Consider the following 13,128-nt stretch of genomic DNA (forward strand, 5'->3'; position numbering starts at 1 on the left):
GTCAGCCAGGAGCGATGGAGTTCCAGGGAACAGGGAAGCTCCTGCTTCCTGGGTGCCTTTCCTGCAGACAGGGCACTTGGGCAGCCCTCCAAGAGAGTCTAGAGCGTTCCAGGAGGGGGAAAGCGCTGAGCCAAGGCCCGAGGGTGGGCAGGATGAAGAGTGGGTGGTCTGTGTGGCAGGAAAGTGGGAGAAGCAGCTGCAAATGAGGGAGGGTCTCTGCTGAGCTGGGCTGAAAGGGCTTGGCCTCAGTTGCTCACCCGGAGCAGGGGCTTGGCTTGATGGCGGCAGAGCAGGGGCTAGAGAGGGACCCTGGGCAGTTTGTCTACACCTGCCAGGCTCTGCCTTCCCTCTGCCTCCTGTATACCTGGCCAGAGAACAAGGCCCCACTGCCAGCTGGCTCCCCTGAAAAGAGAGGGGTTAGGCCCCCCAGATTTCTGTCCCTCCACTGGCGCTTCCATGGATGGAGCACCTCTTAGTGACTTGATCTCAGAGGACCTGGCTTCGCATCCTGACTTCACCACCACGGCATAAGCACAGGCCGTGGGGGCTGACAGATGTTTGTGGACTGAAAAGCGGAAGGGGAGGGTGAGCAGGTGAATGACAGCTAGCTCTGTCCAAGAGGCAGCAATGGGTGGAGAGACCAACAGCTGGTGCCAGCTGCTCAGAGGTAGCCAGGGAGCTGGTGCTCCTCAGCAAGAGAAGCCCGCCCCCGACAACCTGAGAGTAGCCCCCGCTCGCTGCGACTGGAGAAAGCCAGCACATAGTAACAAAGACCCAGCGCAGCCAAAAATAAATAACATTTTTAAAAATATGTGTTTTTTTTAAGTGGTGAGGTGGTGATGGTACCTACCTCATAGGGCTATTGTAGATTCAATGAGATCTCCATACAAAGTGCTATCAATGCCTGGCCCAGGAGAGCTCAGGGAACACTGGCCACTACCACCTAACACTGTCTTCAACATCATGGGCATCTTCTCTGGGGTTTCTGCAAGAGGTCCAACGTGGTGCTGTTCATGAGCTCATAAACAGTGTTCTGGTCCTATTGTTTTTCCATCGTTCAGTCCTCTCTGACTCTCTGCAACCCCACGGACTGCAGCACGTCAGGCTTCCCTGTCCTCCACTATCTCCCGGAGCTTGCTCAAACTCATTTCCATTGAGTCGGTGATGCCATCCAATCATCTCATCCTCTGTCGTCCCCTTCTCCTCCCGCCTTCAATCTTTCCCAGCATCAGGGTTTTTTCCGATGAGTCGGCTCTTCACATCAGGTGGCCAAAGTATTGGAGCTTCAGCTTCAGCATCAGTCCTTCCAATGAATATTCAGGACTGATTTCCTTTAGGATGGACTGGTTTGATCTCCCTGAAGTCCAAGGGACTCTCAAGAGTCTTCTCCAACACCACAGTTCAAAAGCATCAATTCTTCAGCGCTCAGCTTTCCTTATGGTCAACTCTCACAGCCATACATGACTATTGGAAAAACCATAGCCTTGACTAGACGGACCTTTGTTGGTAAAGTAATGTCTCTGCTTTTTAATATGCTGTTTACATTGGTCATGGTCATTCATGGCTGCAGTCACCATCTGCAGTGATTTTGGAGCCCAAGAAAATAAAGTCTCTCACTGTCTCCATTGTTTTCCCATCTATTTGCCATGAAGTGATGGGACCAGATGCCATGATCTTAGTTTTCTGAATGTTGAGTTTTAAGCCAACTTTTTCACTCTGCTCTTTCACTTTCATCAAGAGGCTCTTTAGTTCTTCACTTTCTGCCATAAGGGTGGTGTCATCTGTGTTCCTGACGTTATTAATATTTCTCCTGGCAATCTTGATTCCAGCTTGTGCTTCATCCAGCCCAACATTTCCCATGATGTATTCTGCATATAAGTTAAATAAGCAGGGTGACATTATACAGCCTTGACGTACTCCTTTTCCAATTTGAAACCAGTCTGTTCCAAGTCCAGTTCTAACTGTTGCTTCTTGACCTGAATACAGATTTCTCAGAAGATAGGTAAGGTGGTCTGATATTCTCATCTCTTTCAGAATTTTCCACAGTTTGTTGTGATCCACACAGAAAGGCTTTGGGTAGTCAATAAAGAAGAAGTAGATGTTTTGCTGGAACTCTCTTGCTTTTTCTGTGATCCAGGGGATGTTGGCAATTTGATCTCTGTTTCCTCTGCCTTTTCTAAATCCAGCATGAACATCTGGAAGTTCATGGTTCACGTACTGTTGAAACCTGGCTTGGAGAATTTTGAGCATTACTTTGCTAGCATGTGAGATGAGTGCAATTGGAAATAGAGTTAGTCATATCATTTCTCTTGAATTGACTCTCTAAATATTCACATATTGTTTCTCCTATTTCTGCTTAATATTGTTCTGCGTTTGGAGAAATTTCCTGAATTTTATAGCCTAGTTTGTCTATGGATTTTTTTTATTTTCATGGTTCATTTTTAAATTAAATTTATTTATTTTTAACTGAAGGATAATTGCTTTACAATCTTGTGTTGGCTTCTGCCAAATATCAACATGAATCAGCCATTGGTATATATATGTCCCCTCCCTCTTGAAACTCTCTCCCACCTTCCTCCCCGTCAAGGTTCGTTTTTATTTCTGTTCGCTCATTTTTCCATAGTACTCTGTCCCTGTCATATGGATACAGTGCCCTCTCATTTCTTTGAGACCGTTATAATTTTGTTTTAATTTATTCTGCTCCCAGCATCATCTTGTTTCCTCCAAGAACATTCTTGTAAGTTGCTGATTTTTTTAACCTATTTTCATATAATTCTGGTACTCTTTGGTTGTCTGAGAATATTCAAGTCTAAGGTTCTAAAAGCTCATTGGATGCCCTGTGGAGCAGGCCGTGTGGATCAGTCGCTGGACTTACTGTAGGGGTCAGGCTGGGTGACCATGGCCTCTCAGATGTGGAAATCTGGAGGTCTTATCTCTGGGCTTGGCTGCCAGCGTACTGAGCTCAGGGCAGGAAACGAGGCTCAGATGACGCGCAGCTCCTAAAGCCACTGAGAAAACGGCAGTTTCTTTTTGCCATGTGTTGCACCCACTTCTTGCCCTGCATCTCCTCAGTTGTCAGGACAGCAAAGTACGGGGGGGAATATGGTCCCCCCAGGAGCGGCCCCAAAAGTGAGAGGGAAGGCACGTGCATTTCATTCCTGAGTGTGAGCCCAGGGACACCGGAACCCGGCTGGCGGATCTGAGTTCTTTCTCAGCTGTAATTACCTGCTTCTCTTTTCCGCAGGGGCTGAACTGCACAGTCAAGAACAGTAAGTCACCATTTTTTTCTCTTCTCAAGTTGCCCTGATGCGGTACTGACCCCATACTGAGTTGACAAGGGACCCAGTCCCCAGCGGGAAGACCCCTGAGACTCGGGGCCGCACCTGTCATCAGGGTTTTGGAAGAATTCTCTGGGGCGCCACAATATGACCTGGCTCTGCAGTATGACCCTTTAGCCAGAGCTGTCACCCTGCAGTGGGCAATATCCGGGGTGGGATCTTGTTTTGTGTTTTAATTCAAGGAGGAGGTGCACCATTCAAGAGTCCATGCTCATTAGGGACCCAACACATAAAACAGAGCAACTCTTATGGCTGCCTCATGTCTCCTGCCCACTTCCAACCACTGCTTCATCTCAAAGCCACAGGCATGCTTTGTCATCTCTCCTGTAACGTCAGAGCTTTGCCACGACCCCCGAAGGGCATCAAGAGAACTGTGAGCCCAGTTTTGGTCTTGGGGTCATGGCCTGACTGTGAAGGCTCCTGGACCCCGCCAGGCATCCTCTTTGGGCTGCATCTCTGTCCCTTAGAGCCCGCAAGCCTCTGATTTCTGCCTCTCCTGCTCCCAGGTACCTGCCTGGACGACAGCTGGATCCACCCTCGGAACCTCACCCCCTCGTCCCCAAAAAACGTGCAGACCCAGCTGCGCTTCGCCCACACGCAGCAAGGACACTTGCTCCCTGTGGTTCACATCGAGTGGACGCTGCAGACAGATGGTGAGTGGGCGTTCGGGGTGCTGCCCACCTCTGGTGGGTCCACAGACTGGGCCTCCTAGTCCTCCCACCAGATTCAGAGGCCCTGGCTCCCGGCCCTGTGCTCAGACACGGGGGCCAGTTCAGAGAAAGGACCCATCAGTTCAGGCAGTGAGTCCTTTTTCAGAGTTCTAGATGTTAACCCACCATCCTCCACTGAAGGCCTTTCTTCAGCCCCAAATCTTCATCACCCTGGAAAACACGTCCGTCATGAACCATCTGACTGCAGGCTGGCCCTTCTGACAGCACCCCCCCACACCTCAGCCTCTTGGGGGTGGAGCTGTGTGCACACCCGGGAAGACTGGGTGACGAGGGCGCCCAGGCCTGTGGATGGCCGGGTGAGTCCCTTGCTGAGGCTCATGCTCCGTCCTCAAGGTCGAGGACCCCCCTCTGCCACCCACAGTCTGTCCCCAGCAGCCTAGCCACGAATTTGCAAAGCTTTCCCTTTTGGCCCGGGGTAAAGTATCTTCATCCCTGTCCAGTGAGAGGTAGCTGTCCAGAGGCAGCGGCTAACCCAGCCCAGAGGGAGCTGGAAGGCGCAGAAAGCAGGGGTGGGTTAGTCGGCACGCATAGCAGACAGAAAATGACCCCCCGCCCCCCCGGCGGCTAGCCATCCTTGGTCTCACCTGTGCTCCTCTCCCCCCTCGACCTTCAGCCAGCGTCCTCTACCTGGAGGGGGCGGAGCTGTCCATCCTGCAGCTGAACACCAACGAGCGTCTGTGTGTCAGGTTTGAGTTTCTGACCACACTGAGGCATCATCACAAGCGGGTAAGAGTCCCACCAGGGTGGGCGGTGGTGACCGCGGGGAGTGGTGGGCACATACACACACATGCACACACATGCATGCACCCCACTCTTCCTCCCCACCTCACGTCCAGGCTCGTTGTTAGGAGGGCGGCTTCCTTGGCCAGCGCCTGCCGTCAGCCAGGGTCTCCTCCAGGCGCAGGGGCTCTGCCCAGCGCGGAGCAGCCGTGGTTTCCAGCGCAGTTTCTGTTCCTTCTGCTGCTTGGAGCCAGAATGGGTTCGTGTTTAGTTTGGTCAAAGCGCTGATTGCCAGTGTGTAGTCCCAAGCCCAGCAGCAACACCAGGGGATTGGTAGAAATGCAGGTTCCAGGTAGCCCCCCAGACCTCCTGAACCAGAGGCTGGAGTGTTCAAACGGCTGCGGTTGGTGGTGACAAGCCGTCCAGTTGATCCTGATGCAGGCTCGTCTCAATTCTGCCGGTTTACATCTGACAAGTGGCCACAGGCAGAGCTCCCAGAACACAAGCAGCAAAGACAGATACCCTGTCCTGTGTTTAGTGAGGACGGGATCCCCCAACTACCGGGAGGATGGGGAGGACCAGGGACCCCAAGCAGTCCACCAGGGGAGCTGGAGTCAATGCGTCTCATCTCCATCAGCCTAAAAATGTTTGAGCAACAACAACGCCGTGAGGCTCAGGGGGTGGACGGGGGACCTCATAGCCTCCCACTGTACTTTCGTGCTCCAGAGACCCTGCTTTCCCTTCCACGGGGCAGAGCCACGTAACAAGTGGTCTTCAGCTGCCCCTGGGTCCCGGAGGCCTACAGCCCTGGAGTTGGAGAGGGCTGATGGGGGAGGGGCGCCTTCAACCTCGCCCGTATTCTCTTGCCTTTGGCCCTGCTGTCTCCTAATGAGGCCAGAGCCAGGTGTTTGTAAACAAGCAGGAAGACCAGAAGAAACACAGAACAGGGACACGATGCCTCTGACTCGGGAGCTTGCGCCGTGGTTGTTCCCTCCCTGTGTTGGTGAATCCTTCAGAGACAGGTGGGGAGGTCTTTGGGCTCAGGTAAGAGCTGTGACCGTTTGACCTCCCCTCCTTCTGTCTCCTAGTGGCGATTTGCCTTCAGCCACTTCGTGGTAGAACCCAGAGAGGAGTACGAGGTGACTGTCCACCACCTGCCTAAGCCCATCCCTGACGGGGACCCAAACCACCAATCCAGAAACTTCCTGGTGCCCGGTAAGAGCACCACCCCGCACATGCCCTTCACCCCTCACTCTGTGGTCGGCCTGTGGAACCCACGGGACAAACAGGTGCAGGGCCGGGGCTCCTGGGTGGGGGGCTGCAGCCTCCACTTCCTAAGGTGGAGTCCGTTCTCTGTGGCACCAACTTGGTGTTGGCCCAAGACCCCGGGAGTTCTATGGGAACTGAGTCCTTCATCTGGCATATCCTGCCCAGAAGGTGTTGGGAAGACAGGCCTGTCCCCAGAGAGCTGTGGCCTCACTGCCCACCCCATCCCAGCCCCGGCTCCTCACTCTTCCCACGTCCTGCCTGTGTGTATCTGGCACCAGCCCTACTTCCCCTGCTCCCTCCTCCTGGGATGCTTGCCAGGCTCATCTTCCAAAACAGCATTTGATACATCTGCACCTCTGGGTGCATCTCTGTCCCCCCCGGAGTCTCTGCCATGGTCCGCCTTTCTCGTTGTCCGGAGCCAAGAGCACCTGAATGCCCAGCCCCTGGAGGACAGGGCCTGGGCCTTACACCCACTTGGACAGCCTCAAGACCCTTGTAAATGGCCCGGTGTGTGGGAGGCGATTGGGAAGTGCTTGCTGAGGCCATCCACATCGTTGGAGCACCTCTTGCACACACAAAACATGTACACCCATGCATACACACAGATGTGCACATGCATGCAAATTCACTTGTGTACACACATGCACACAGATATGTGCACACATGTACACACACGTGCACGCATGGTCTGCTCACCCAGCTTTGTTTCCCCTCTTATGTCACTCCCCATCCCTGACATGCCAGCATCTTGACATAGCCATGGCATGATATTACAGTTTCCTTCTATGGTCCCTCTGGCTGGAATGGCATTCCCAGAGGGCAGGGACTTTGTCTCACTCCTGGCTATATCTCTTAGGCCTCACAAAGCACCTGGCACATACTAGGGGCTCCATAATTATTTGTCAGATGAGTGACACTCCCCGATCCCCCTCTAGCCCCCCATCCCTAAAGCGGACTGACTCAGCACCTGTTGCTCACAGTGATTCACGCCTGTCACATCTTAAACCAATAAAAATGCTGCAATCAAGGAAATGGGGGACCAAGAAGCCGTCTCCGGGGGAGCGGTCCTCACAGGGTCCCCAGGTTGGCAGTGCCATGGAATCACCTGGGAACTTGTCAGAAATGCAGCTTCCCAGGCCCACCCCAGACGGGGCTGAACCCAAGACTCCCATGAGGATGTGTGGAAGCTGGGGGGCCACGTCACCATTTGCCAAGGGGGACAAAGCCCATCTCCCCTCAAGGGCAGAAGCAGATCCAGGGAGGGAGCCCCCAGAGAGGGGGAACAGGAGTAGACAGGACCCCTCAGTCCAAGAACAAGTCTGGGGAGGGGGCTTCTGCCTGGATCTGGAAGTTTCTGGAGGGACTAGTGGTGAGGTGGCCAGGGCAGCCCCAGGCCTCGGGCCTCCGACCCATAGCAGCGTCCATTCTAGGGCTCCTCTGAAGGGGCCGCCTTTAGACAGGCTCCCAGAAAGCAGACGGTTGTTACCTCTGGCGTTAGAGGTTCTGTAAGACAAGCTCTCCAAGGCAGGGGCTGATGGTTGCACCTCTTCCCAATCCACAGACTGCAAGGACCCCAGGATGAAGGACACCACGCCATGTGTGAGTTCAGGTAACCGTGGGGGCGACCGTGTGGGAGCTTTACTTGGGTCACACACACATGCACACAGACACACAAGCATGCACATACGTGCACATGTGCAAGCACGCTCGCCCCTCTCTCTGACTCCTGGTCACGTTGTGCCCGTGCGATAGGCAGCCTGTGGGACCCCAACATCACCGTGGAGACCCTTGAGGCCCACCAGCTACAGCTGAGCTTCACCCCGTGGAACGAGTCCACCAGTTACCAGGTCCTGCTGCACAGCTTCCCGCCCGCGGAGAACCAGAGCTGCTTCCAATATGTCGTCGACCTGCCCGTGGTAACTGCCCTCCCTGCCGCTTTCCTAACCCATCAGCCTGGCTCAGAGCACCCTCTCCACCCTCAAGGGCCAGGCGCTCGGGCTGGGCTTAGAGCATGTGATCTCCCTTCCCGTGTGTGCAGAGTGAGGCTGATGTGCACTTGGAGAGTGGCTGGTGTGAGGTGGGTGTGTAGCTGGTGTATAGTTGATGTGTGGCTGGTGTGTGCCTGACATGTGGCTGGTATGCAGTTGGAGTGTGGCTGGTGTGCAGTTGGAGTGTGGCTGGTGTGTGCTTGCAGTGTGGCTGGTGTGCAGTTGGAGTGTGGCTGGTGTGCAGTTGGAGTGTGGCTGGTGTGTGCTTGCAGTGTGGCTGGTGTGTGCTTGCAGTGTGGCTGCGTGTGGCTGGTACGTAGTTCCTGCAGCTGACAGGAGCCCTGTCTCTGCCCTGTGCACTCAGCCCTCTGTCCTCCCCTCCCCCACATCCTCCTGGTCCTCTTTTTGCTTTGTTAATTTCATGATTGCAAAGAGGATTTGAAGACTGTACAACGTGCACATGAGGACAAGGTGGGGGGTCAAGGTGAGGCAGTAAGACGGAGCCAGGGTAGGGCCGCTGCTGGACACGTGCGTCTATCCCTTGATCCCCGGTGGCCAGGGCGTCCGATGCAGTCCTGAGGATGCAGTCCTGGGGACGGCTGCTCCTCCTGGAGCCGGACCTGCAGCCCCTCTCCCCAGGGAGGGGGCCCCCGGGTCACATCCCAGCCGGGGCTAGGGCCTCACCATCCCTCCACCCTGCAGCCCGCACAGGAAGCCACCCAGCAGCGCTGCCACATCATGGTCACCCTGCCAGACTCCAGCTGGTGCTGCCGCCACCACGTGCAGGTGGGGAGCAGGGTGGGACAGGGTGGGCAAAGGGCAGGTAGGCAGCTTGGGGGGGTCATGCTCCCCCTGGATCCAGTACCGCTACTGCCTGGGGATTTCCTGGCCAGCCACCAGCCTCACCCAGGCAGGGTCGTCCACCCCCTCCCGCTGACAGGCCACCTGCCCAGCAGCCATGGAGACGTCCTGGAGAGACCGGTGGGTTCCTGGTGGGCCCATGTCCCCCAGCCTCTCCTCGCACTCTCTGCCTCACAGATCCAGCCCTTCTTCAGCAGCTGCCTCAACGACTGCCTCCGACACTCACTGTCCGTGGCCTGCCCAGAGGTCTTGCACACCCCAGGTGGGACGCGCGGCTGCCAGGGGCCATGTGGAAGCAGGGTGGGCGAAGGTCAGCAGCCAAGACTGCACCGTGACCTGGTCCGGGGGGAAGGGGCAGTTGTCCAGGCCTGTGTCGTGCGGCCTTAGAGAGAGGCTCCAGATTGGACTCCTTGCTGACTTTCGTTAGCTGTGTGACCGCAGGAAAAGCACCGAGCCTTTCTGATCTTCAGTTTCTGTGACTGGAAAACTGGGAACTCTTTATTGTCACAGCTACAGTTAACACCATGTACTGAGTGAGCAAAGCGCTCTAACACGTCTGCTTTTAGTTCTCACAAACTCTGAGTCATAGTACTATCTGACTAGTACTGTGTACTAGGTACTACACACCATAGTACTGTGCACTGTTCACTATAGTATAGGTACTGTGTACTAAGTGCTAAGCTTATGTGCTGGGCACTATGCACTATAGTACTGTGTGCTATGTACTAAGTACTGGGTACTACGCACCATAGTATAGATACTGTGTACTATATAGTACTAAGTATATTTTACTGTGTACCATGTACTGTGTACTAAGTATTACACACTTGGTTCTGGGTACTATATACTATGTACCAAGTGTGTACTACGTACTGTGCACTATCACTGCTGACAACTGAAAGTCTGTCCCTGTTCTCCTTACAGACGCCGATGAAGGTGAGGCTGACCCTTTCCAGGCTGAGACACCTCAAGGGTCACGGAGAGGTCCCTGCCTAGCTTGGTGTGGGGTCAGGTGGCATGAGGAGACACCCCAGGGGAGCAGTCCGGGGTGGAAAGTGGGCGGGGCCCCAGGGCTGGCAGGGCAGAGAGGACTCCTGGGTTGGGCAGTGGGCGGGGCCCCAGGGTGTCATGTCACTCATACCCCCCTCCTGCCACAGACCACACGCCCCTGTGGGTATCTGCATTCATCACAGGCCTCTCCATCCTGCTGGTGGGCTCTGTCATCCTGCTGATCCTCTGCATGACTTGGAGGCTACCAGGTAAGGGGGGGGGCTACAGCCCACCTGGGATTTCCGGTCTCCCCCTCCCTCTTCCCAGACCCTTCTCCCCGCGCCAGCCCTAAGTCTGTGCTCAGGACCCCACACCCCCAGCCCTGCAGGCTATTAATAAGCATCAGTCCCCCACCCCAGGCCCGTTCTGGCCACGTTCCAAGCAGGAGGGAACATGGGTCTCCGGTGTGGGGGTTGGCCTCTCCCTGCCCCTCCATGACCCTGATCTGGGTGGCCGTTCCCTCTGTGACCACGATTCGTTCAGGGGAAGATCACCAAGCCAGGCGTGAGATCTGTCGAGAGGGTCCTTCCACAGAGGGTCCCTGGGAGGGTCCAGCATCCGGGTCTTTCCAGGGGTCAGGAGGCTGTTCTTGGGCCTCACATCTGACCTTTTCCCGAAGCACCCACTCCTTGGGGCGAGGGAAGGACCTCATGGTTCTGGGGAGCAGCCCAAAGGTGGGGGTTGAAGTCAGGTGCCAAATGCCCTCCTTGGCCTCTGTGTGACTCCAGGGAGTCAGCCCCACACCATGGGGTCCCTCACTGGGTCCAGGAGGGGAGGTCACTTAAGGACGTTGGTTCCCCGCATCACTTTCAGAATACAAGGAGGCCGCAAAGGGGCTGGGGGCGCCACTTCCAGAGACGTCTGAGAAGGCTTGTGCCTCCTGCAAGGACAGGTCTGGGGGATGGGCTTTCCCTGAAAAGGGAGTCTGCTTGGGGGCAGCCACTGAGGTGGTAACCTCCTAGGCACCGTTCTGGGGGCCCCAGACCAGTCAGTGGTGCTGAATACTTGTGACCCAGGTGGTGGGTATGTTGGATACCCACCTGTGGGTATCTTCCTCCCCTGTGGGCACTTAACCCACAGACCCATTTCACAGAGGAAGAAACCAAGCTTCAGAGACATCGGTACCTCCTCCAGGTCACACAGCGGTTGTGGGAGACGCGGTCTCCCCGCCAAGGCCCAGAGCAGCTAGGAGGTGCTCCTCGGCCCCTCCCGTGGTCGGGAGATGGCCCTGTAAAACCTGTGCCACTTGTACGGACACTTCTGGAGCAATCCTTCTGACCTTGCCTTTCCTTTCAGGCTTCCGTCAAGGAAAACATGAAGATGGCACCAAAGACACAGGTGGGCACTCCTGGTTTGGGCGGCCTGGCTTCAGGGGGAGGCTGTTCACATTGGCCTGGAGGAGCTCCCGAGTCAGTTCCTGTCCTTCGGGAGATGTCACCTGCCGGGACCCACCTCCAGCCCCGAATGGAAGGACCTCAAATAGCAGCGGGGCTGGGCTCACAGCTAATCCCTGAACAAGAAGGGAGGGTCAGGGCCCCTGGAGAGCAGCTGTGTCCATGCCAGAGATAGGTCTTGGTGTCTTGAAGAAAAGATAATGCTAGCTAACGTGCAGGCTGCAGGCAAGGTAGGAAAGTGAGAGACACTCTTTTCCCTGAAGGCACAGGCTATTTTGCAGGCAGCCAGTGCAGCCTGGCAGCCACCTCGGGCATCTTCTGGGGTCTCAGCTGCATTTCTTGGGCTCGGGGAGCCAAACTCAGCCTGTTTACTGTCCCTCACCGGCAGGCCAGGCCTGTGATGTGTGGTCAGCACTGAAACGCCTGAAACCACACCCTGGTTTCCTTGTTTCCCCCAGAGATCCTGCCCGCCGCCACCAGCCTGAGCCCCCCGCCCCTGAAGCCCAGGAAGGTCTGGATCGTCTACTCTGCCGACCACCCCCTCTACGTGGACGTGGTCCTCAAGTTCGCCCAATTCCTGCTCACCGTGTGTGGCACCGAAGTAGCCCTGGACCTGCTGGAGGAGCAGGCCATCTCGGAGGTAGGGGTCATGACCTGGGTGGGGCGCCAGAAGCAGGAAGTGGCGGACAGCAACTCCAAGATCGTCGTCCTGTGCTCCCGAGGCACCCGGGCCAAGTGGCAGGCGATGCTTGGCTGGGAGGACGCTGCCGCCGTGCAGCTCCGCTGCGACCGCGGGCAGCCAGCGGGGGACCTGTTCACGGCGGCCATGAACATGATCCTGCCGGACTTCAAGAAGCCGGCCTGCTTCGGCACCTATATCGTCTGCTACTTCAGCGACATCAGCTGCGAGGCGGACGTGCCCGACCTGTTCAACATCACCTCCTGCTATGAGCTCATGGACCGGTTCGAGGAGGTCTACTTCCGCATCCAGGACCTGGAGATGTTCGAGCCCGGCCGCATGCACCGCGTGGGGGCGCTCGCGGCCCAGAACTACCTGCAGAGCCCCAGCGGCCGGCAGCTCCGCGAGGCCGTGCAGCGCTTCCGCCGTTGGCAGGCCCAGCGCCCAGACTGGTTCGAACTGGAGAACCTCCGCTCAGCGGACGGCCGGGACCTCCCGTCCCTGGACGAGGAGGCCTTCGAGGAGGAGCCGCTGCCCGAAGGAGGGATCGTCCGGCAGGAGCCGCTGGTGCGGGAGCCCACCTCCCGGGACCACCTGCTGGTGGAGCTGCTCCTCGCTGGAGAAGGAGGGGGCGGGCTGGCGCGGCTGGACCCCCACCCCCGGCCCCCGGGGCAGCCGGCAGCCCCAACGCTCCAGACCATGGTGGTCCCGGTGGACAGGGTCCCTCGGGCTCAGGTAGTGGAGCCCGTCCCACAGGAGGTGGGGAGCGGCGCTGGCCGGCTGGCCCTAGTGGAGGGAGAAGAGGCCTGCCCGGTTCTGGGGGGGCAGGGACCCCGGCGGAACAGCGTCCTCTTCCTCTCCGAGGGGCGGCTCCCGACCCCCAAGCTGAACCCGAGCCTCCAGGACATGCTCACGCCCCCCGAGGAGGAGCAGCGGCGGTCTGTGCAGTCGGACCAGGGCTATATCTCCAGGAGCTCCCCGCAGCCCCCCGACGACGACGACGATGACAACAGGGAGGGGGAGGACGGAGGGCAGCCGCTGTCCCCCCAGGGCCTGAAGAGCCTGCGCAGCCTCCAGTTGCTGCTCTTCTTCCAGGAG

At 56.9% G+C, this 13,128-nt stretch overlaps 1 protein-coding gene across 1 annotated transcript in view; it reads left to right on the forward strand.

The window, feature by feature from the left end:
• The first annotated feature begins 2,898 nt into the window (after positions 1-2,898).
• The window catches only part of IL17RA (interleukin 17 receptor A), a 10,918-nt gene continuing 688 nt past the window's right edge, over positions 2,899-13,128 (forward strand). Inside the window, exons 1-13 of the mRNA XM_010845219.1 lie at positions 2,899-2,953; positions 3,135-3,269; positions 3,845-3,991; positions 4,683-4,795; positions 5,878-6,004; positions 7,620-7,667; positions 7,811-7,974; positions 8,749-8,832; positions 9,085-9,169; positions 9,832-9,843; positions 10,065-10,166; positions 11,254-11,295; positions 11,810-13,106. Of these exons, the coding sequence (XP_010843521.1) occupies positions 2,899-2,953; positions 3,135-3,269; positions 3,845-3,991; positions 4,683-4,795; positions 5,878-6,004; positions 7,620-7,667; positions 7,811-7,974; positions 8,749-8,832; positions 9,085-9,169; positions 9,832-9,843; positions 10,065-10,166; positions 11,254-11,295; positions 11,810-13,106 (2,411 nt within the window). The remainder of the gene's footprint in view (positions 2,954-3,134; positions 3,270-3,844; positions 3,992-4,682; positions 4,796-5,877; positions 6,005-7,619; positions 7,668-7,810; positions 7,975-8,748; positions 8,833-9,084; positions 9,170-9,831; positions 9,844-10,064; positions 10,167-11,253; positions 11,296-11,809; positions 13,107-13,128) is intronic.

The sequence above is a fragment of the Bison bison genome, unplaced genomic scaffold (assembly GCF_000754665.1).
Source record: "Bison bison bison isolate TAMUID 2011002044 unplaced genomic scaffold, Bison_UMD1.0 scf7180017864213, whole genome shotgun sequence".
Taxonomy (NCBI): Eukaryota; Metazoa; Chordata; class Mammalia; order Artiodactyla; family Bovidae; genus Bison; species Bison bison.